The 24,849-nt window shown below is 34.3% G+C and overlaps 1 protein-coding gene across 1 annotated transcript in view; it reads left to right on the forward strand.

Moving 5' to 3' along the window:
* LOC100377483 (extracellular matrix organizing protein FRAS1-like) overlaps nucleotides 1-19,729 on the forward strand; it is an 88,523-nt gene extending 68,794 nt beyond the window's left edge. Inside the window, exons 57-65 of the mRNA XM_085493787.1 lie at nucleotides 1,801-1,884; nucleotides 2,208-3,127; nucleotides 3,709-3,836; nucleotides 4,512-4,672; nucleotides 5,111-5,223; nucleotides 5,617-5,783; nucleotides 9,761-9,966; nucleotides 13,929-14,075; nucleotides 16,628-19,729. Of these exons, the coding sequence (XP_085349913.1) occupies nucleotides 1,801-1,884; nucleotides 2,208-3,127; nucleotides 3,709-3,836; nucleotides 4,512-4,672; nucleotides 5,111-5,223; nucleotides 5,617-5,783; nucleotides 9,761-9,966; nucleotides 13,929-14,075; nucleotides 16,628-17,215 (2,514 nt within the window). The 3' untranslated portion in view covers nucleotides 17,216-19,729. The remainder of the gene's footprint in view (nucleotides 1-1,800; nucleotides 1,885-2,207; nucleotides 3,128-3,708; nucleotides 3,837-4,511; nucleotides 4,673-5,110; nucleotides 5,224-5,616; nucleotides 5,784-9,760; nucleotides 9,967-13,928; nucleotides 14,076-16,627) is intronic.
* Nucleotides 19,730-24,849: the final 5,120 nt, after the last annotated feature.

A 24,849-nucleotide genomic window follows, 5' to 3' on the forward strand; every position in this document is an offset into this window, starting at 1 on the left:
ATGTCTGTGGTAGGTCTGGGTGACAAAGTGATGTATGTGGTAGGTCTGGGTGACAAAGTGATGTCTGTGGTAGGTCTGGGTGACAAAGTGATGTATGTGGTAGGTCTAGGTGACAAAATGATGTCTGTGGTAGGTCTGGGTGACAAAGTGATGTCTGTGGTAGGTCTGGGTGACAAAGTGATGTCTGTGGTAGGTCTGGGTGACAAAGTAATGTTTGTGGTAAGTCTGGGTGACAAAGTGATGTTTGTGGTAGGTCTAGGTGACAAAATGATGTCTGTGGTAGGTCTGGGTGACAAAGTGATGTCTGTGGTAGGCCTGGGTGACAAAGTGATGTTTGTGGTAGGTCTAGGTGACAAAATGATGTCTGTGGTAGGTCTGGGTGACAAAGTGATGTCTGTGGTAGGTCTGGGTGACAAAGTGATGTCTGTGGTAGGTCTGGGTGACAAAGTGATGTCTGTGGTAGGTCTAGGTGACAAAATGATGTCTGTGGTAGCTCTGGGTGACAAAGTGATGTCTGTGGTAGGTCTGGGTGACAAAGTGATGTCTGTGGTAGGTCTAGGTGACAAAGTGATGTCTGTGGTAGGTCTGGGTGACAAAGTGATGTCATGGTAGGTCTGGGTAACAAAGTGATGTCTGCGGTAGGTCTAGGTGACTAAGTGATGTCTGTGGTAGGTCTAGGTGACAAAATGATGTCTGTGGTAGGTCTGGGTGACAAAGTGATGTCTGTGGTAGGTCTGAGTGACAAAGTGATGTCTGTGGTAGGTCTGGGTGACAAAGTGATGTCTGTGGTGGGTCTGAGTGACAAAGTAATGTCTGTGGTAGGTCTGGGTGACAAAGTGATGTCTGTGGTAGGACTGGGTGACAAAGTGATGTCTGTGGTAGGTCTGGGTGACAAAGTGACGTCTGTGGTAGGTCTGGGTGACAAAGTGATGTCTGTGGTAGGTCTGGGTGACAAAGTGATGTCTGGTAGGTCTGGGTGACAAAGTGATGTCTGTGGTAGGTCTGAGTGACAAAGTAATGTCTGTGGTAGGTCTGGGTGACAAAGTGATGTCTGTGGTAGGTCTGGGTAACAAAGTGATGTCTGTGGTAGGTCTGAGTGACAAAGTGATGTCTGTGGTAGGTCTGGGTGACAAAGTGATGTCTGTGGTAGGTCTGGGTGACAAAGTGATGTCTGTGGTAGGCCTGGGTGACAAAGTGATGTCTGTGGTAGGTCTGGGTGACAAAGTGATGTCTGTGGTAGGTCTGGGTAACAAAGTGATGTCTGTGGTAGGTCTGGGTGACAAAGTGATGTCTGTGGTGGGTCTGAGTGACAAAGTAATGTCTGTGGTAGGTCTGGGTGACAAAGTGATGTCTGTGGTAGGTCTGGGTGACAAAGTAATGTCTGTGGTAGGTCTCGGTGACAAAGTGATGTCTGTGGTAGGTCTGGGTAACAAAGTGCTGTGTTGAGAAGTTTATGCATTTAGTTACTGGCTAGAGGGGTTATATAATAATTTCTGTTATTTTGTGAAAAAATTCAAAATAAACTAAAAATGAATCTGTCACAGAGATAGGTTAAGTTTGCATTGGTATAAACTGAGAAGAAACTCTCAAGAGCCTTATAGCTGTTGAGGCAGTGTTCAGTGATCATGCGATTTACTGTAGTATATATGTCACATGTGTTGGTTCAGATATCTTATCAAACATTGAATAATTCAAAAATAGTTTCTTCAAGTTCAGTTGGATGCACCAAAACCTTTCTGTTTTCTGTCACATGCAACTTGTGAACATTTTTTTAATTTTCATTATTTCAAATTTGTACAGGTTGTGTCACTAATGCAGTATGATGATGTAGAAACTGGTTGTCTTGACAACCCCTCACCTGGATATCCTCTTATCTGTGTCACGGTTAGTACTTGCAACATAAAGATAGTTATTGGGAACATAAGTGCACACCATTTTATCGTGCATCTAATTTCTACGAATATTTTCCTATGAAATATAAATTGTGGGTCAGTATCTTATGCATGAACATGGATCTCTTTCTATGCAATGATCCTATCTAAATGATGTAGTCGTACAGTACAATAAAATACTCATTTTCGTCTTCATTCTTTTGAAAATAAATATTTGACATTTACATTTAACTGCTTACAAAAGATATGGTAATCTTGACCCTTACAATTGGTGTTGCTATGGTGACAAATTTTATTCTCTGCTTAATGTTCTAGCCATGTGATCCTCATTATCCATCGTATTCAATGACTGGTGATCTTTGCACCGAGTCTGGCATCAATTCCTCTACTATACATTACGGCTGGGAAATCGCTGCACCGACTGACTTAGATGGGTCAAGACCACCATTTGTCACCATCACAGACAACACTCTGTTTACAAGTGTTGACCACCGTGTATTAGATAGTATTTATTTCAGCCGTAGAAGTCACGTCCGATGTGTAGCCCAGCCTGTAGACAATGATGGGAATTTGGGGGTTCCACTCAGAAGTAATATTGTGACAATTGCAACTGATTTTGGAATCTGCCACACTCCGATTGTTGCTGGTATATCTCAGGATTTTCAAGCACAGTCATTCATTGCTACCTTGGAGTACGTCGACAGCAAAGACAAAACACATCCTAATACCATCCACGTTTCTGTACAAGTGCCACATCAAGATGGCATGCTTCCTTTACTGTCTACGTTACCTTTGCACAACATACGCTTTTTACTCACAGAACCCATCTACCGACAGCAGCACATATGCTCGAACATCATAACTGGCGCCAAAGATAAAATTCTTCCAGAAAATGGGTTCCTCGAAACTGTCAATTACAAAAACATGATACTGGGACCAGGTTATGATTATCCTTACCAGTTTGATCCCAGTGTGAGGGAGGACAAGTCGTTACTTTTATATCAACATCTTGATTTGAAAACTTGCACATGGACATTTGATTCCTGGTATCACATGACCGATCTGATTGATTTGTGTGGGGGCGCTGTTACAACTGATTTCCAAATTAAAAGAGGTGATCAGAGCTATTTGACAGTCACTGTGCCTCTCTATGCTGCATATATCTATTCAACTGTTCCCACTGGTTGGGCATCTTTGGATCACAGAACAGAAATGGAATTCTCATTTTTCTATAGGTGAGCAATATTAATAAATTTGTACTTTGATTACTGACAATGACAATCAGTAAAATAATAATAATATTTATTGCATCTTCAGAAACATAACAAAGTATAATTATAATAATAATGAAATAATAAAGAAAAAGAAAATATTATAATGTTAAGTATAATAAATTAAAGTAAAATGTAATGTGTTAAATTTTTTTACTCACAAGTTTGATAATAATAAAACTAAGACTAGAATGTGGCCCTTTCTATTCAAAATCCAATGGTTTAGTCTAGATATTAAATCAGACTTCAAAAAGCATTGTTATAAGTGTTCTATGGATGATTCACTTTGAATTATGAGAATGGATTTGATATCATGGCAACAAAGTTTCCAGACAATCTGGTCAAACAGCAAAGATTGTCAGATTTTGTCCTTGTTGATGTACATTATGCTTTAGTCATGTTTGTCTAATATTATATGCAAAACAGCGTGATGATGTCAAACGGGATCTCTTAACAGAAGCGAAATATAAAGATGAATTCGTTGAATTGTAGTCTGCAAGTGTGTATGAAATTATAAAAATGATATTATGTATTTTTTCTACCAGTACTGTGTTATGGAGAACAGGGCTAGAAACAGAGGGTGATCTGAATGGAAAACTACAAGTCATACATATAAGGATTGATAATGATGGTAGACTTGTTATTGACTTTAAAACAGAAGCCAAATTTCGAGGTAAGCGAGTGTTTAATTGTGAGAGTGTAATTTGATGTGATTTATGCTCCACCAATGCAGTTTTATGAAAGTCTTTTGAAATTCAAAATAATTAAACAGTGCATTTGGAATTGTATTTACAAATGGAAAAGGTGATTAGAAGCGCTGGTAGTGTAGTAGTTGATGCATTAGACTTGTCATTGGTAGATTTTACTTCAATCCTACCTCAGCTTTGAACACTAAAAAGGACTGACCACTACATCATCAAGTGTCTGTACTACACTCAATCAGAAGGCCAAAGCCACTAACTGAGATTCATTCACTAATGGATAGAATTATTTGGAACTGTGGTTGAAACATGGGATATGGTTTTGTGAAAAACGCACTCTATGTCAACACATGCAAATTGAACATAAAAAAAGTCAGGTGAGACAACAGTAACATTTAATGCAACTGTCACCTGACACAAAATGTATTTCAAAAGAAGGAGGGAGTTACAGGAAGTTATTTCTAAGGTATGACAGTTTGTCCTATTATATTACATGTGCTATAGAGTACAAACAAATGCTACATTACTGTGATATAAGATCATCCCTGTGCTGAATGACAGAAGTTGTATTAGATACATAATATTATGGTAGGTCACAATATTTAGGTTTTCTTTTTATGGCAATCTTGTCTGTCTGTCTGTTGTAGGTTTATTTGTGCTAGATCACCATACTCTTCCTGGTATGCAGTCAAGAATTGTCCCACCAGCTAGACTTGGGGTCAATTTTGATCTGGATTTACTTTGGAGTGAGCAGACATTTGATGGGCCTCATCAGTTATGGAGAGCAACAAGTAACTACAATCTAAAGGTAAGTTTGTCTGTTGTCATCGTTGTCGTCATTGTTAACACTTTCACAGGCAGGATTGCTGTGGTCATTGTGCCATGTTGTGTTTGATATGGTTCCTATAGCGATGTATGCAATGCATCTAAAATACATCGAATTTCTTTGTTGACACAAAATTTGAACATGTGCTACACAAACATTTACCTAAACCTGTCATTCTCAGCAATGATAACTTGAACTTTTAGGTCCGTATTTTTTTACACCAAATTTTTAGTGCAACAATTTGCACATTTTAATGTATTTACTTAAATTTTTTTGTTAATTTTGGACCAAATATACATCATTTCTCATTGCCTGCAGGTCTTGATCAGAATATTTGAAAATGTATGGAAAAAATATATTCTGGGAATGTTGCCAAAAGATAACTCTGCCATTAAATGCTGTTCTTCCATTTTCTTTCAGGATTACTCTGGTGACTATGCCATGGAACTCATACCATGCACTGTCACGTCAACTCAGTCTTACGGCGTAATGCCAGGTATGCCTGTAGTATGTACAGGTCATATGCCACACAGGTAAGAAATTGTCATGGAAGTAATTAACAAAGATACCTCACCCCCCTGCAGGTGGATGTGCTACTGTCCTTAAAAGCTGAATACTAAGAGAACTTTTTCTGGATGATTCATGTAACTTTATGTTTGCTATGTTGCCTTGGTGGAGGTATGTACGGTACCCTCTAAACAGCAAATGAGACCAGTTTTGAGACTCTGACAAATGAAGATACCATTTGAGACCAATTTAGAGACTCTCAGATGCCACAAAGACCAAAAATGAGATCGTGTTTGAGACCAGCTTTAGAGACCATCAATTCGTGCAGTCTAATGGGACAACCCTTGTTGACAAATCTCAATGATCAGATAGATATTAGTGATTATAGCTTTAACAGTATACCATGTTTGTGTTTGCAGGTTTGTAGTGCCAATAGCCTTCCAGCAGACCAATCGACCAGTACCTGTAGTGTATTCATTGAATACGCAGTTCCATTTGATGAACAATGAAAAGATATTCCTGATGAATCCAGGTAATAGTATGATCGCCTTATCTGAAATGGACTACAAAGGATCCTTTGCTAAAGGTAATGACACAAATATGGGATACTGTGATAACAATGTTACCTCCACTAGATGCTGTTGAAACAAATCTCATTACTGTGATAGATTGTAAAGTGCCATTAGTCTTCACGTCACATTGTGTTCAATATTTGTTCCATGCCATATTAATTTTTAGTCCCCGTTTCAGGTGCATGCAGTCTGAAAAGGGGAGTGTAGTTTTTAGCTCCACTGTCGACTTTGTCGAGCGGAGCTTATCATATGAGTGATTGTCGTCCGTTGTCCATGTCAATGTTTTACTTTTTCGCCTTCTTCTTGAAAACTATAAGCCTAAATGCTTTGATACTTAGTGTATATGTACCTTGGGTAGACCTCTCTTAGATTTGTTCATTTTGTAATGCTATCTTTAATTCTCTAATTTTGGTGAATATTTTTGTCATTTTTGGTAAAAATTGATATTTTCAACTTCTTGTTAAAAACTGCAAGTCCAATTGCTTTGATATTACATATATAGGTACTACATGTGGACCTCTCTCAGATTTGTTCATTTTGTAATGATATTTTTAATTCTCTAATTTTGGTGAATATTTTTGTCATTTTTGGTAAAAAGTGATATTTTCAACTTCTTGTTGAAAACCGCAAGTCCAATTGCTTTGATATTACCGTAAATAGGCAGTCAAAACCAACGTGCACGTTACACTATTTAATTTTTCTAGCCAGCGGTGTGATGTGTCTAATCACCATAAACCATGTGTTATTTGTTTGGTCCCACAATTTGTCTTTCATGTGCTTGCCGATCACCAAACAGTGCGGCATGTCGACGGTACATAGTCTTTACACACTTTGTTTTTTTACCGTACCATTTTTACCATTTAAAACTTAATTTTTTACAAGTCATGCAGTGAACATCGACCAGAGTGCAGTGTCGCAGAGTGCAATAATCGACATTCGGCGAGTCGCACAATCACGTCGCAGAGTTAGTTTTTAGACCCCAATACATACATGCATTACTGAATACTAGTGGAAACTGTAGAGGGGGGGGGGGGGGCTACATTTTGATGGGAATTACAGTTAGTGATACTGAAAGGAACCTAGGTCCTGGTAATATTAAGACCTGAATTAACAAAGAAGTCAAGTTATTAAAGATACATCAAGGTTACTCAGATTTATGATGCAGTTTCTTGAGCATGTATGAGACATAGTTTGATTGCACTTGTGTACTCAGAGATTTTGGACATGGGTCAATGGAAGTTTTCAATTACCAGTACAATACTAGATTAAGCAAAATCACTTCATGATGAGTTGTACCCACATAGAGTACATATTAATTCACCTGTTTGCAGATGTTCCATGTATTATTTTAACATGATTATTTTATAATTAATTGACGAGGACTAGTGACATTCATGTCTTGTTTTTACAGAAACGATGTTGAAACACAAATAACAAAGGTAGTGGTGTCACACTAGTAGTATCTGCAGTTAGTACGTCTTTCACTGGTATCTCAAAAAACAATTTCAATCAAATTTGGTACATTTTTATTGTTGTTGATATTTTACATATATCTCAACAATCATTCATCAAATTTTCATGAACATTGATACACATGCTCTGCAGTGATCCACAAATGTGAATAGTGGAAACCATACATATTTAATAGCTAATTTGCATAATTTAGAAACTTTTCAGATATCTCAATATAGCCACTTATCAGAAAAATGAAACTTGTTGCATCCTGTTCTCTGGAATATATAACAGACTGCAAACCACAAAATTTATTTATTTTAAATAGACTTTTCTGATGAGACCTGATTAGTTTGGGGGTAAATAATTGTGCATATTAATTACCTAATTTGCATAATTATTTACTGTAGAATACTTTATTTTCGCTTGGAATTTATTTTCGCTGAAGGGATGATTCGGTGAAAATAAAAACCAGCGAATATACTTTTTTTCTTATATTTCACATTAAACTAGTCAGAAAACAGTGAAAATAAATTCCATACAAAACGCCCCAAAAGCCTTTTCAGCGAAAATTAATTCCAGCGAAAATAAAGTATTCCACAGTAATTATTTCAGCTTTTTCACTGATACCTTGAGTACTAATCATCACCTTTAAATGAATCTAAACTATGCAGAGCCAATTAGTTGTTGGTCTTATTTATTTATTTATTAACACACAACATCCCCCGGAGGGGATGAAAAGGGTTACAAATCAGATATTAGTAAAAGAAAAATAACCACATAAAGAGTAAGGGAACAAAAAGGCATAAAAAAAAAAAGATAATAAGTTGAATACAAGGAATGTATTACTGGCTTAGTTTATGTAGGTGCTGCTGTCTTGTATTAAAACAGTTTTTTAAATATTGCGCTAAAGGAATTGACATTTTCTCGTCACTTAGTAATGATATGAATTTATTTTCATTACTAAATTTGTCAAAATTTGGTATACGTTTATTAGCTACAATGTAAAGTTTTAATCTTATTTCATTGTAATGAGGACAATTTGTGACAAAATGTTGTTCATCTTCAACATGGTCATTGTCGCACATATTGCAGACTCTGTCTTTAAAATCCAATCCTGTATGCCGGCCTGTTTCAATTTTCAGACAGTGGTTGCCAAGTCTAAATTTTGTTAAGGATTTGCGAAGTTCACTGTTTTTCATAGTTGTTAAGTAGTTTTCTTGTTCTATTTTGGTTTTAAAAAGTTTGTAGGTTCTTAGTTTATTTTTAGAATTTGATTTTTTCCTATTGTCATTATTTATTTCATTTTTCCACTCAGTTGTAAACTCTTCTTTTAATTTCTCATCAATTGTTTTTAATTTTGATAATGAGATAATATTTGTTTCATTTAAAAGATAAGAATGGTTAATATTATTTAATATCAGATCAAGTTTTTTAAACCATTTACTTTTAATAATTTTATTGACATAGTATGCTTCTTGAAGTAGAGTATTTGTGGAATTTGCAATACGATTGGCATATTTTATCATTTGTTTCTTAATAAAAGAGTCAAGAGGTAATTTTCCCAATTCACTATATATTGCCATGATTGGTGTATTTTTTGAGATACCAAGAATGTACCGATAGTATGTAAGCTGGACATCCTCTACAATTGATTTTGTGGAACTTTCTTCTCCCCAAATGTCACTCCCATACACAATAACTGGTCTGATAAGTTTATCAAATAGTGACAGTAGTATGGACATGTCCAGATTACCAGATCCAATTTTGGTCTTTAATGAGAATAAGGCTTTTATTCCTTTTCTTTTTAGGTTTTTCATTGCATCTTTAAATTTACCATTTGGACTCATAGTTAAGCCAAGATAATTGAAATCTTTAACTATATTGATTTCTTTTCCTTCATAAAAGAATATTTCCTTGTTAAGGAGTCTGTTACACTTATTGAATATCATTATTTTTGTTTTATCTGTGTTGACAGACAACTGCCATTGTTTGTTGGTATATATTTATGCATATTAATCACCTAATTTGCATAATTAATCAATTTTTAACTTGATATCTCAGGTACTAATCCTCATAATTCAATGAAACTTTGTACATAGATGCTCTAGGACAATGTACAAATATGATCAGTTTTGGGTTAAAATCTGTTCATATTAATTCTCTAATTAGCATAATAATTCATAATTTGTTGGTTCTGATCACATTTCAATGAAACTTGGTACATAGATGGACTGTTACATTGCGCAGACCATATTAGTTTTACACTAAAATCTGTTCATTTAAATTTTCTGATTTGCATAATTAGTTTTCAGCTTTTCCATCAATATCTCAAGTACAAATAATTTTGAATTAATTTTCACTTAGTCTTCAATACTCTCAGCACACAGGAGTTCTTTCTAAGCCTTCTTTGATTAAAAAAATAATGGCAAACATTCCAAGTGGAAATGGAAGCATTCTATATTACATGTTTTTTATTGAAGCATACTTTAGGTATATTGCAACGACATGTAATAATTGTTTTTTTTGTGTGTTTCAGGTCAAACTTTATATGGGCGTGTATTATGGAATCCAGATCAAGATTTGGACACAGCATATAAACTACGAATTGAGAAAATGTATTTATGTACAGGTAGTGATGGTTATGTGCCGACATATGACCCTACTGGTGCTCTGTATGGGGAAGGTCCTCAGTATGGATGTATACAGCCAAATAAGTATCTTAAACATAGATTTCTTGTATTGGTGAGTTGATACAAATATGTACCTCAAACCTACCTCAAATTTAGTTCAAAGTATGGAGGTAAAAGACAGAAGGAGTTACAACAAAGGTTCCATTTACCAGTACTCAGTAATTATAATGTTTGCTTGTTAATTTAGCAGTAAACAACAAATTATCTACAGATAATGGATGTACTTCAGGACCCCCCAGGGAATATTCAAATTATCTACAGATAATAAGGTGATTAATCATATAACAGATGTACTTCAGGACCGCCAGGGAATATTCAAATTATCTACAGATAATAAGGTGATTTATCATATAACAGATGTACTTCAGGACCCCCAGGGAATATTCAAATTATCTACAGATAATAAGGTGATTTATCATATAACAGATGTACTTCAGGACCCCCCAGGGAATATTCAAATTATCTACAGATAATAAGGTGATTTATCATATAACAGATGTACTTCAGGACCCCCAGGGAATATTCAAATTATCTACAGATAATAAGGTGATTTATCATATAACAGATGTACTTCAGGACCCCCCAGGGAATATGCAAATTATCTACAGATAATAAGGTGATTAATCATATAACAGATGTACTTCAGGACCCCCAGGGAATATTCAAATTATCTACAGATAATAAGGTGATTTATCATATAACAGATGTACTTCAGGACCCCCAGGGAATATTCAAATTATCTACAGATAATAAGGTGATTTATCATATAACAGATGTACTTCAGGACCCCCCAGGGAATATTCAAATTATCTACAGATAATAAGGTGATTTATCATATAACAGATGTACTTCAGGACCCCCAGGGAATATTCAAATTATCTACAGATAATAAGGTGATTTATCATATAACAGATGTACTTCAGGACCCCCAGGGAATATTCAAATTATCTACAGATAATAAGGTGATTTATCATATAACAGATGTACTTCAGGACCCCCAGGGAATATTCAAATTATCTACAGATAATAAGGTGATTAATCATATAACAGATGTACTTCAGGACCCCCCAGGGAATATTCAAATTATCTACAGATAATAAGGTGATTTATCATATAACAGATGTACTTCAGGACCCCCAGGGAATATTCAAATTATCTACAGATAAGAAGGTGATTAATCATATAACAGATGTACTTCAGGATCCCCCAGGGAATATTCAAATTATCTACAGATAATAAGGTGATTTATCATATAACAGATGTACTTCAGGACCCCCAGGGAATATTCAAATTATCTACAGATAATAAGGTGATTAATCATATAACAGATGTACTTCAGGACCCCCAGGGAATATTCAAATTATCTACAGATAATAAGGTGATTAATCATATAACAGATGTACTTCAGGACCCCCCAGGGAATATTCAAATTATCTACAGATAATAAGGTGATTAATCATATAACAGATGTACTTCAGGACCCCCCAGGGAATATTCAAATTATCTACAGATAATAAGGTGATTTATCATATAACAGATGTACTTCAGGACCCCCAGGGAATATTCAAATTATCTACAGATAATAAGGTGATTTATCAGATAATGGATGTACTTCAGGACCCCCCAGGGAATATTCAAATTATCTACAGATAATAAGGTGATTTATCATATAACAGATGTACTTCAGGACCCCCAGGGAATATTCAAATTATCTACAGATAATAAGGTGATTTATCATATAACAGATGTACTTCAGGACCCCCAGGGAATATTCAAATTATCTACAGATAATAAGGTGATTAATCATATAACAGATGTACTTCAGGACCCCCAGGGAATATTCAAATTATCTACAGACAATAAGGTGATTTATCATATAACAGATGTACTTCAGGACCCCCAGGGAATATTCAAATTATCTACAGATAATAAGGTGATTTATCAGATAATGGATGTACTTCAGGACCCCCCAGGGAATATTCAAATTATCTACAGATAATAAGGTGATTAATCATATAACAGATGTACTTCAGGACCCCCCAGGGAATATTCAAATTATCTACAGATAATAAGGTGATTTATCATATAACAGATGTACTTCAGGACCCCCAGGGAATATTCAAATTATCTACAGACAATAAGGTGATTTATCATATAACAGATGTACTTCAGGACCCCCCAGGGAATATTCAAATTATCTACAGATAATAAGGTGATTTATCATATAACAGATGTACTTCAGGACCCCCAGGGAATATTCAAATTATCTACAGATAATAAGGTGATTTATCATATAACAGATGTACTTCAGGACCCCCAGGGAATATTCAAATTATCTACAGATAATAAGGTGATTTATCAGATAATGGATGTACTTCAGGACCCCCAGGGAATATTCAAATTATCTACAGATAATAAGGTGATTTATCATATAACAGATGTACTTCAGGACCCCCAGGGAATATTCAAATTATCTACAGATAATAAGGTGATTTATCAGATAATGGATGTACTTCAGGACCCCCCAGGGAATATTCAAATTATCTACAGATAATAAGGTGATTTATCATATAACAGATGTACTTCAGGACCCCCCAGGGAATATTCAAATTATCTACAGATAATAAGGTGATTTATCAGATAATGGATGTACTTCAGGACCCCCAGGGAATATTCAAATTATCTACAGATAATAAGGTGATTTATCATATAACAGATGTACTTCAGGACCCCCAGGGAATATTCAAATTATCTACAGATAATAAGGTGATTTATCATATAACAGATGTACTTCAGGACCCCCAGGGAATATTCAAATTATCTACAGATAATTAGGTGATTTATCATATAACAGATGTACTTCAGGACCCCTAGGGAATATTCAAATTATCTACAGATAATAAGGTGATTTATCATATAACAGATGTACTTCAGGACCCCCCAGGGAATATTCAAATTATCTACAGATAATAAGGTGATTTATCATATAACAGATGTACTTCAGGACCCCCAGGGAATATTCAAATTATCTACAGATAATAAGGTGATTTATCATATAACAGATGTACTTCAGGACCCCCCAGGGAATATTCAAATTATCTACAGATAAGGCAAATTAACATATAATGGATGTATTCCGAGAGCCCCCGGGAATATTCGAAAACCGTTGGGCCAAAGGTCATTGTTAAAAATGGCGTCCCTGGAAAGTTGTATATGCATTTGCAAAGAAGATGTTTTAATTCAGTGGAAGTAAATGAAATTGAAGAAGTCATGATTGGAGAGGATATATTTTGTTTTAAAACCGTGACACCTGGATAATAGCGAAGGAAAGAAGTCATGCAATATCGACAAAAAAATCTAAAATAGTTCAAGTTTCCGTCGTCTACTGCATGCGTGGAGTACTCCGGCGGGACATAGTTTTAACACCATTGCAAAGACCGAAATGTAGGCCTCAATTTAAACTAACAAGTGGTGGGCCAATTTGGTGCAACCCTGCGAAGACAGCAGTTGAAATAAGCCCTAACCTAATCAAAGAATGTTTAAACAGACAAGATAAAGTGATTGACTCGACTAGAAACAAAGTAAATTTAATTCTCTTAAACCTGTTGTAACTTCTCCTGTCTTTTACCTCCATGGTTAAAGTATGCTCATCCAATTTTGTTAGTCTCTCAATATGTATGTCAGTGTTCTTATTTTCTGGTTGAAGGTTGAGGAAAAAATCATAACAAACACTGCTGGTAAGGTTCCTAGGAACATTACAATATTGCAAGAGAGATTAACAGTTTTCCTGAATAATTTACTTAGGTGCGCACTGTAATGTCATATGTGAAGTACAGTGGACAGGACATGACCCTTTGTACGTGCTGTGGTCATTTTGATTTGTTTGTTTTTTATTGAAGCTCAAATCCTGAAAGTCTATTTGTGATTACGAAGGGAAATGATAAGGGCATTTGACAGAGAATTCATGAGATTGTCAAACATTTAGCAAATAATCATATATGTATTGTATTTTAGGATCGAGGTGCTCCAGAAGCAGCCCAGAAGTCATTTAATGAAGTGCCATTTGAAGCTCAATTTGCAACAGAAAACCCAAATTTTAAGAGATTAAATGATATGCCTGGAGCAGATGGATTTACCATGAAAGTAGACGCTTTATACAAGGCAAGTTTTTTGGTTATCAATAAAAATAATATTTTGTTAATTAATATTTGATAGTCAGTGTGCATTATGCTTTTACAAATTGTTAGACATAATTTGGTTAATAATTTACTTGAGTTAAGGTTGCCAATGTTATGCAAATGAATCTTGCATTTAGAATTTATTGATGCGGAAACATGAAGCAGTAACATTTGTTTTCCAAACAAACATAGAAGGAGGAATGTCCATGATTAAGACCTCATCTTTAAAGTGCCTGTGCAATGCCCACCCTCACGTTTCCCATTTTAGATCTGTGTCCCACTGAAATGGGCAGTTATTGATTTTTTTGCTGAAACTGATTACTCGTATCCAAGTTAATTTGGGATATTTCTCGTGTTGTAGCCACGCCCACCTATCCTGAAACGGTCGACTGTTTCCGGATTTCCGACTCTCGCCGAAAGTCATACCCCTGAGCCGTAATAACACTGGTCATTCAATATACTTTTAAACGATATACATTTTTCGGTCGGCGTTTTTTTTTTTCTTTTTTTTTTTCTTTTTTTTTTGTCTATGTTTTTTTTTTCGAGAGAAAGAGTTTTTAGATGTTGTGTTATGGGCAGTTGCAGTGAAACGTATAGTCATAGTGTAAGTATTCACACGTTTCTAATCGATCCGAAAGTGCGACATCAGTGGACGAAAGCCACTTAACCTCAGCTTCTTTTTTTGGAAAAACTGTCCTCGTCCATGAAAAAAACGACTAGGTTTAAAGAGAAACGCCGACAACATAAACCTGGCGCAACACTTTTGAAAGAAATAGAATCCGGACCATGATCACCGAGGCAGATTTCAGAAGAGAGAGAGAGACGGCAAGTGTTTCAAATGAGTTGACCTTTTTTGCGATCCTGATTATCGTTTTATAGAGACCATTTAGTCTCTGTTAAGTAAAGAGTAGCAATAATTTTGACAGTGACATGAAAACGAAGCGTCGGACAAACAGGAAATTACACAGCCCTTACACACTGCTAATTGTTTTCATTTTCGAAGGCTAAAAGTTTCTGAATTGTTTGGTGATTGGTGTTGAATGTCGAATTCACACCTCTGTTCTTTTTTTACCTCCATGCTTGCAGCTTGATCTGCATAATAATTTATGAAATAAGAATCCGGGCTTGGTCAATGTGTTTCCACCAAATAAAGTTTTAATATGATGTTATAATTATGACAATCACGCCATGGATCACGCTAACTCGAATCCACTCTGAATTTATCTGTATGTGTGTCGATCTCCATTATTTTTATTATCCAATGAAACACCGCTTTTAACGCACTTGCCCTCGTCGTGACCCGACGCGTTCATCTATTTCAACAAAATTTCAATTTATTTCCGCGCGGCTGTCATTTATTTAGTAACTGTGATTTGTCATTTTTTTAATTATTTTATAGTGATCACTATAGTCTAATGTTTAGAATGTCAAAATATGTTCTCTTTTATTTTAATTTTGAAAGTTTTACTCAGACGATCGATGAAATAAAACAGTGTAGTGACGTGCCTAGTAACCTATTTTGTCCAGCGACAGTGTACAAACGTGCGCCGGTGACGATCACGGTGACCAGCTACACCAGAACGGACATATTTGGCATCTAACTCAACCCCATGCAACAACAATTGATACTATGTGTTCATTATGGTCCATTCCTCCTCGACGAACAAGTACATAAGTGAAAATTTAGTCAAAGATGAGAAAACTGCACAAGAAATTTGCCTTATTTACACGTATCGGCAATGCAAGCTGCCATGCGACTTCCCCTTCTGACGTCACAAGGGGAATTTATGTATGCAAATAAGAAGCTAATGAGGAGCCTCGTTTTAAAATACACAAAAATAAAGTTGCCGTAGATTGAGTTTAAAACACATTTTTTCACTTAAAAAAATAATTCATGCTTAGAAACATATAAATTAATAATATTTATGTATCAATGGATAATTTTAGGCGTGAAAATAGCAGCCATTTCACAGGCACTTTAAGTTTAGTGAACTTTTAAACAAAAACAAACATTTTTTGCTTTTATCTGTTTCTGGAGATGTTAAATATATATAGTATTCATACACACTAGATACTGGATATATATGATGAATAATAAATATTTATCATTCAGTTTTATGACTCTGTAATATCAGATTTATATTTATCATTCATCTTGACTTGACACAACTGAAAATTTATTAAATGGTTATTTTAATATGTTAAAGTTGTATTATCATTTTGGGTTTTGTACCAAGAACATTCTGTCAAAATTTGATTCCTTAAAAAAGTAAAGTAGCCTTGAGTGATTACAATAATTAAAATTATGTTGATTTGGTGATACAACACCATTACCTTCAGTGTAGGCTAGCTCCAATATTCCAGCAACTTTGTTTTGCGTCTTTACAAAATTCACTCTATATGTTATTAACAATATTTGTTACGGGGGTTATCTATGTAACAAGTACCGGGAGTATGACATAAAACCAATCATGTATGAATCTGTTTTAGATTTCCTTTTAACATAACCACAATTTATTGTTATTTCTCTTGTAGATTGACTCAGGGCATCAGTGGTACCTCCAGGTGTTATATGTAATTGGCTCATCCGACTCACTTCCACGCTATCATCGCTCTGCATTGCTGAACACTGCCATCAAAAAACGTGAAATTGTTGACGTTAATGGTAATTTGATTGATGAGAGTATTGTATTTGGAACTTCATATAATAGCGATGGACACAACGGAACTAATATGCGGGTATTACGATTAAACGACACTACTGTCGACTCTGACGAACTCAGCCAAGTTGTTATAGTTAGTTCAGCTCTCATTGGTGTTGTGCTAATCATAGTTATTGCTGTCATCGTAGTTGTTATAATATGTCGACGACATCATTACACAAAGACTGATACTATACATCAGCCAAGTAACAGAGATGCTGCAATGGAATTGGACAATGCAAAACTTGCAAAGAAATGTGAAGATGATTTAGGCAAAGATTTCAGAAAAACTGTCTCCTTCAGTAATATTAATATTCAAAAGCATGACAATTTACATACAGGACACGCCCGAGTGAAAAAAACCAACTTGGATATAGACATGAGGAACAACCTTAAAGGCGAACCGGGGACGGAAGTTTGAGTAGATTTTAATATTACTTTTGAATATTTTATCTTTTATTTTAAGTTATATCCAGAATATTCCTTTCCATTTTTTAAAAGACTGAAATATTTTAACTTCTAAAAAAAATTTCTTTGTTTAGAGTATTAGCTATGCAATTGTATTGTAACCTTATTTTTAAAATGTATGAGAAACTTTATTTATTTACATTTCCAAAAACCTTGCATTTTCCTACGTCTAGGTATTTCTCCAAATCGTTTGAGTACGAATTTAAAATGTGATGAAGATTTTAGTGTTTTATAACAATATCCTTTTAAGCTATCATATGTTGCCATAGCAACAGGCTACATTACGCAAATTAATTTATATCAGTTGTAGCAAATTTAAATGTGTTTTTGTTTATTTTATTTTATAAACAAAAATTGGCCTAAATTGACTATGTCAGGCATACATTAACAGTTAACAAAATTCAGTTGGTCCATACAAAATACCCTGAATGTTCCTATCCTAAACCTTGTGTCAAATTTGCTTGAATATGAAGGCATATGATAAATTACAAATTTGCTTGAATATGAAGGCATATGATAAATTACAAATTTTAGCCAGTCACCCTATATGGTATTTTCCAAATTGTCAAAGAATAAGATCTGTATATATTTTTAGCTACGCTGTCAACTTCTTCGAGCGGAGCTAATCATATTACTGACTGTCGTTCGTTCAAATCAACTTTTTACATTTTCAACTTCTTCTTGAAAACTGCTAGTCTGATTACTTTGATATTATACATCTAGGTACCTCAGATGGACCTTTCTCATATTTGTCCATTTTGTGATATTTTCAATTCTCTGATTAAAAAGCGCATTGCTAAAAGTAGAGCTTTCTCAGCCGAGAGGCTGCTTGTCATGATTCTGAATAGATAAGTAGCTATTTTGGATGCTGAACTTGATAATTATACACTTTATCGAAAATATCTACCGGGTAAGTAGTTGTCAACTCTTCATCTAAATTGCTTAATTCACACAGATCTTCTTCACATTTTCCTACACATTCATTATCCATATTACATGAACTCTAGGTACTGTAGTGGATGTGCTCTAGTATTATGATCAGAATAAAACTAAGCGCTTTTTGTCACAATTGTATTCAAGTATCAAAATATAGCACCCCAGTCATGTGATACACATTTTTTAAAACATGTACGTGAACAATTAATTTTTACATGTGTATATGTTGCACATCAAACATGTTGACACGTTGTGAAATTTAAAAACTGATTTGTTAATGTTGTGATTCCATTATTTTTGATTTTACTTAAAAAAGTGAATTCATTTCCGTTTTCTGTGTGGACATACATGTGTTTACAATTGAACACAAATGCCCAATGACATTACAAGTAATACATGTATTGTGTGCTATTGGAGCTTTGGTTTCCTGCTTTTGATGAATTGTGCTAGATCAAAATATAAATCAGACTGCCCAAAAATTGTATCAACATAGTGCTGATATTTTAATGTATTTATATTCTAAATTTGCATTCCCACTTTGCAAATCTGTGAGGTATCATCCCCTGACCAATATATACATCATCAAATGTTGAGATTCAGCTTGAGTATTAGCTACAGAATATTTCTCTTAAATTAAACAAGATTTGTAAAAATAGACTCTTATTGAGTTAAGACTGTATTTGGCCATAATATAGATAATGTATAGAATTTTGCAGATTTGAATATGCTAATATTCTGATCAATGGATCAGTTACATATTTTCCCAGCATGCAATATGAGCAGATAGTTGTCATAGCAATTGAAATGTAACCATGCATTTGTCATGACTGCAATACATTTATTTGGTTAGTGATAAAAATCTTACTTGTAAGTCAAAACAGTGGTACAGTTGTCTGGCATTTAAGTTAGTAAGGTAGGGAGTCGCATTATTTTCAATAGTGACATTGGTACAATATTGATACATTGCACCAGTAACCTTTGACCTCTATGTCTTTGATAATTAGGTAAATATTACATATGTTGCAATTATGTAAATAATCTAGTTTGTAGGTTGAAAGTTTTCAGTTTTAGAAAAAAAAACACAAGAATTATGTTTTCAAATATACAAACTTTGTACATGCCAGTACTTATAAGTAATAGTTTACTGTGGTAATTTATAAGGAAAAGTTGATGGAATGTTTCTATGCATTTTCTGACTACAAATGTATGCTGTACTAGGTGGTCTCATGTAATTTATTTACTGTTACTTATGGGGTACTTCAAGCATTACACAGTTCTCAGAATATGAAATGAAAGCGGTTGATAGGGTATAATCGTTTTAATGTATCCAAATATTAGTAACAAGATTTGTTCCAACCAATTATTTTTAAGCTCATTTCATTTGAACAATCAAAAATATATTTATCAGCTTTTCTTACATGTATTATCAACTATTGGGAGCTAGATGTCGGTATCTTAAAGAGGAGATCTTAACAGAGAAGAAATAAGTTATTTTCAAACTATACCAAATAAAGTTTACTTTTTACATCTATTTTATATTTTAGTGTGCATTTGTAGATCTGTCATTTGAAGCTAGAAAAGGTGGTTAGTTTATAAAATTCAACTACCTAGTGTATATTTGAGAAGGTTTCCCTTATCTACAAATTAAAAAAGCGCAAACCTATGTTATAAATGCAAATTACATATCACTATTATCTATGTCCCATTGTATTCATTTATCCATAGATAAGCCTCTAATATATAAAATCTCAAACAATATTTCAAAAAAAATTTTTTTTCAAAGAGATTCAGATCCCAACCAACCATCCTCAATTGATCCATTAATCTAGCAAGATCGAACTTTTTAATCATTCCCCAAATTGCTGTTTTCATGGCTACCAAATCCACATCTCAAGTAAAAAACAATCGATTAGTCTAGTTACCAAGGGCTACCACAGCTTAAAATTACTGAGTATTAAACAATAACTTTGTCGGGTTATAGATGAACAATTTCCGAAATTATTTTCCATGACAACCATATCCGAATCTACCAACATTTTTTAGTTAATGAAAAATCATTCAAAAAAAACGCCATTTCCATGGTAACCGCAGATCCATAACTCTACTGGTTTAGTTCATGCATTAAGGGCAACCCCACCTGAGAATGACCAAAATTGTTTCTATGGCAACTTTATCTGAATCTTTCTGAATCGGTCTATGTTAGCAAAATCTGTGATGTAATTTTTTTGTTCAGTTTACACTATTCCACCATAAAACCACACACTGTGTGTAATGCCGTTGCCACGAGCACACGGATCTCAAGATTTAGTCGTCGCACCACGCATGTGCGAGATACATAGGTCTCATATAAACAAAGATGGCGACTTTGACTTGCGCAGATCAATGAGTACAAACTGAGACGTTACCAAGCTTTAAGTATTATTCAGGGAATTGGAAGGTATCGAAGAAGTCACCGGCGGTAATTAGTGCAAATCGCGCCCAGGTCAAACCTCATACTTGTGATTTCAATTAGAAGAGGGCATTAGATTGTGGAAAAATTAATGTTTATCAACACAAATGTCGCACATGTGTGGCGCGACGATACCTCGGAAATAAAACTGAATGAGAGGAGTGTAGAACACAAAACTGTTAATGCGAGATGCTGAATTGTTCGAGTTAGGGACATCGAGTTACATAAATGACCACGCCCAAATTTTTAAAACCACGCCCAAATTGTAACTCGATGTTCAATTAACAGTTAAAGCGCGGTGGTCGTCGCGCAGCGCGTGTTCGAATTTCATGTAAATAAACAAAGTATTTTACACGCGTTGTATACGTCGCTATGAGTCCCATGCCGAACAGGACGTGGCACAACGACTGCCGCCCTTTAACAGAAGTTCGAGTAGCGAGCAACATACATTTTGGTTTTTGTTGAACGTTAACATTCAGCAACTCAAACTTTAAATAACAGCTAAGCAAACTTCGAGTTACGGACAACATATATTTTTTGTTTTGTTCACCTTTCAAATTTTGTAACTCGAACTTTGATTAACAGTTATTCAAACTTTGAGTTAGTAACCACAACAGATTATTCAGTAAAGTTAGCAAAATTATTTCCATCCTGTTCCAGTAAAACAAAGAATCTACACGAAAATACACTGCAGGGTAACATTGTTCTTCATACGTGTTTGAGGCACACGTGTTCTATAGCAAATGAAACCAGGAATTTCGCATCTTTAGTGACGTAATTCATGTTTATCTGTAAGGAATTAGATACCCTAGTTTTCAATGATTGAGATTAGAGTACATTTTGAATGATCATTTGACGAATCTTTAGAACCACATCTGTTTGAAATACAACGGAGTTTATAATCATCACAGCATTACCAACGATAACTTGAATCATTTGATTTCCTTGTGAAAAAATAAAAAATCTAGAAATGCTGTCTTTTGCACTGCACGACTCTATAAATATTGAAATAATTGAATTTTTGGTGATTTGTCATTGTGAGAGACTTGGTTCGTAATCAACCATTTTAACATGACGCATTGGATGAAGTGAAACAACCATTTGGTCTTACATCAGATTATTGAATGGCAGGTGCATATTTTGGATCATGAACATTACAACAATAACAGTAAATGACCCCAGCGCCCTCAATGTGTAAATTTTTTATATCTTTTGTACATTCTGTCCAATATTTTTGAAGAATGTAATCTAATCCTAGTTTTTGTGAGAGGGTACATTTACTGTTTTAAAATACATTTTTTTTTGCCTTGCCCATAGTGTAGTGTAAACGAAGGGGACGGTATAGTAAGGGAAAGATTTTGGCGTCGTCGTTGTTGTTCACGTGACTTGTGGGTGTGATAACTCGAGTAATTTTTACACGATTGGTTATAAATTTTTTAGTTAAAACGTAATTGTTGTGAAAGTTTTTTTTTAGTTAAAGCAAGGTAATTTTAATGTTTTGAAATTCAATCCTTCAAATCTGTATTATGATTTAACGAGAAAATTCATGGTGTAATAGTTGTTTTGAAATTCTTTGGAATTTTCCATTGTTGTGTGATTATGTAAACATTTTCATCTTATTGGAACCATTGCCATATTAATTTCATTATAGAAAATGTCTTTGTTTTTACTCTAGTTAATATTTGACCTTTGTGTGAAGTCACTGTATGGTAATTAGATCTGTTCAAGGTTTATTTCCAAACACCTTTGTCAGTTTATACTGTGAGCAGTAATCTTCTCAAATAGCCGCATTGGGTTAATTTTGTACAACTATGTGTGTCATTTCATTTCCATTGTGTCACTTGAGTATGTTTTTCCGTCTTATTACAATCAGGGCCATCTGGAGGTCATTATTAGAAAATGCCTTCTATTTATATTTTAACATTTGATCTTTGTGAGAAGTCATTGTATGGTAATTAGTATGGTCAAGGTTTATATTCAAGCTCAGGTGTCAACAATTACTTGAGCTTGGTACTGTCATTAGTACAAACACATTCTTTTAGTTTACTTTATTTGTTAAACCACAGTCGTGGTTGCTACTGTACATGTACAATAAGTACAATGCAATTACCAAATCAGTTTCACCTGTATCAAAAGAATATTGTGTGTACTAATTGAGTAGATGTTATAAATGGTGGTCCCTGGTGCTGGTTTACAAAGCCTTGGGCTTACATGTTATCAAAATGTTATTATACAAGTAATAATACATACTCCAGCATTTGCAATCTACATTCTTACCAAATCAAAAACCAATCAATGCAGAAAAAATAAAACACCATCTTGTTTATGTGAATGGGAATCATTTATAATCCAGATGTATTCGCGTAACAACAGTTTTAATTGTGCAGCATGGTTACAGAGATACAGTAAAGGTCAAGAATTGTTCAATCCTCTTGTGGAAAATGATGCCCATAAGTTTCTTGTGATTATATTTGATATATTAGAACAATATGACGTAAACAGTAATAATACCAGTAAATACTGTGCAAAGTATATTTATGGGTATCTATAATAACACATATCAAAACACTGTGCATATCAGAATGTTAGACTTACACCATTTACTGTTTTACAACTTCCTATCACATATTCTAGTAATAATGAGCTATTTCAAATTGCCTTAATGATTGTTTTAGTGACGAAACAAAACATGAATATTCGTGTAGTCATTGCAACAGAGTTCATGACATTGTAAAAAATGTGAACAATCAAGTATTACCACCATACCTTGTTATATAGTTGAATAGTTTTCAAATTTGGGGAATAAAATAGAGACACCTATCAGTTATTCAATAAATTTAAACATGTCTAAGTATGTTAGCAAGAGTTACTATGGTAATACTACATACAAGTTATATGGTGTAATAGTACATCAGTCTAATCCATTACATTACATCTGATAATAACTGGTATAAATTTAATGATGATAGAGTAACACATATTGATATCGAAAAAGTTATAAATGAACAGGCTTATTTTATCAGTTGATAGAAATAAATAGTAATTTTTATTTTATAACAATTACAGTTAAGAACCATGTCACATACTTAGTTGGCAAAATTTATCTACTGATGTGAAAAATCAGGTTCAAAATAATGCTGATGTTAGTTCATCTCTTCAATATGATATGTTAAGTAAAAAATTACACAGGCAAATTGAGCTTGATGAAATAAAAAAAGAGGCACGTTAAAGCTGATGTTATTGATCATAAGAAGGAATATACAAAACAATATATGAAACAGAAACGTAAAAACCAATGTTAACGTCAATCAAAAGCCAGTCAAGAAAAAAAATATCCCACAACTGGAGAAGGAAAGATATTCAAGAAGATTAAGTAGCGAAATTATATAAATATACAATTGGAAAAACAGAAAAATGTAATGAGATTAAAGAGGAAACGTATAGAACAATTAGAGAAGGAGTTGAATGCAATGAGATTAAAGAGGAAAATATAGAACAATTAGAGAAGGAGAAGACTGCAATGAGATGAAGAAAAATATAAAACAACTTGTGAAAGAGCGTAATGCGAATAGATTAGGTAGAAAAATGTAGAACAATTGGAAAAAGAGAGAAATGCAAAGATATCTAGTAGAAAATATATAGAACAGTTGGTGAAGTAGAAGAATGCAAAGAGATTAAAAAGAAAAATATACAACAACTTGAGCAAAAGTGTAATGCTAAGAGATTGAAATATATAAATGCAGTTGGAAACGATCGATTTAGTGAACTCATTAAAGAATTTCAGAGAGATGTATCTGAAGCACATAATGATCAACCACTATTCTAGAGAAAACTAAACAACATCAATGAAAGAAAAACATCTCAAAATCAACACCCCTCCCCATAAATATATAGCTTAGAGTGATATTTGGTAGTAAGAAAGGAAAATTATATCATAAAATTTCACTATTTCAAGAATTTGGCCAATTCTTGGTCTCAACTTAACCAGATGTATCAACATTTCCATGCGGGCAAGGCTTCAATAGATTTGCTATGTTTTCATTTTATTCCCACCCTTACTTCCCGCTTCACCACATTAATTACAATGCATGATCATATTTCAGATATAGTGTCAGCAGTTGTCAATTCCATAGTGACTTGTATACTATTCAATTCCACACCCTAAGTGATAAACTGCTGTCAGCAAGCGACTCTATTTTTGA

The sequence above is a fragment of the Saccoglossus kowalevskii genome, chromosome 19 (genome assembly GCF_978046115.1).
Source record: "Saccoglossus kowalevskii chromosome 19, keSacKowa6.1, whole genome shotgun sequence".
Lineage (NCBI taxonomy): Eukaryota > Metazoa > Hemichordata > Enteropneusta > Harrimaniidae > Saccoglossus > Saccoglossus kowalevskii.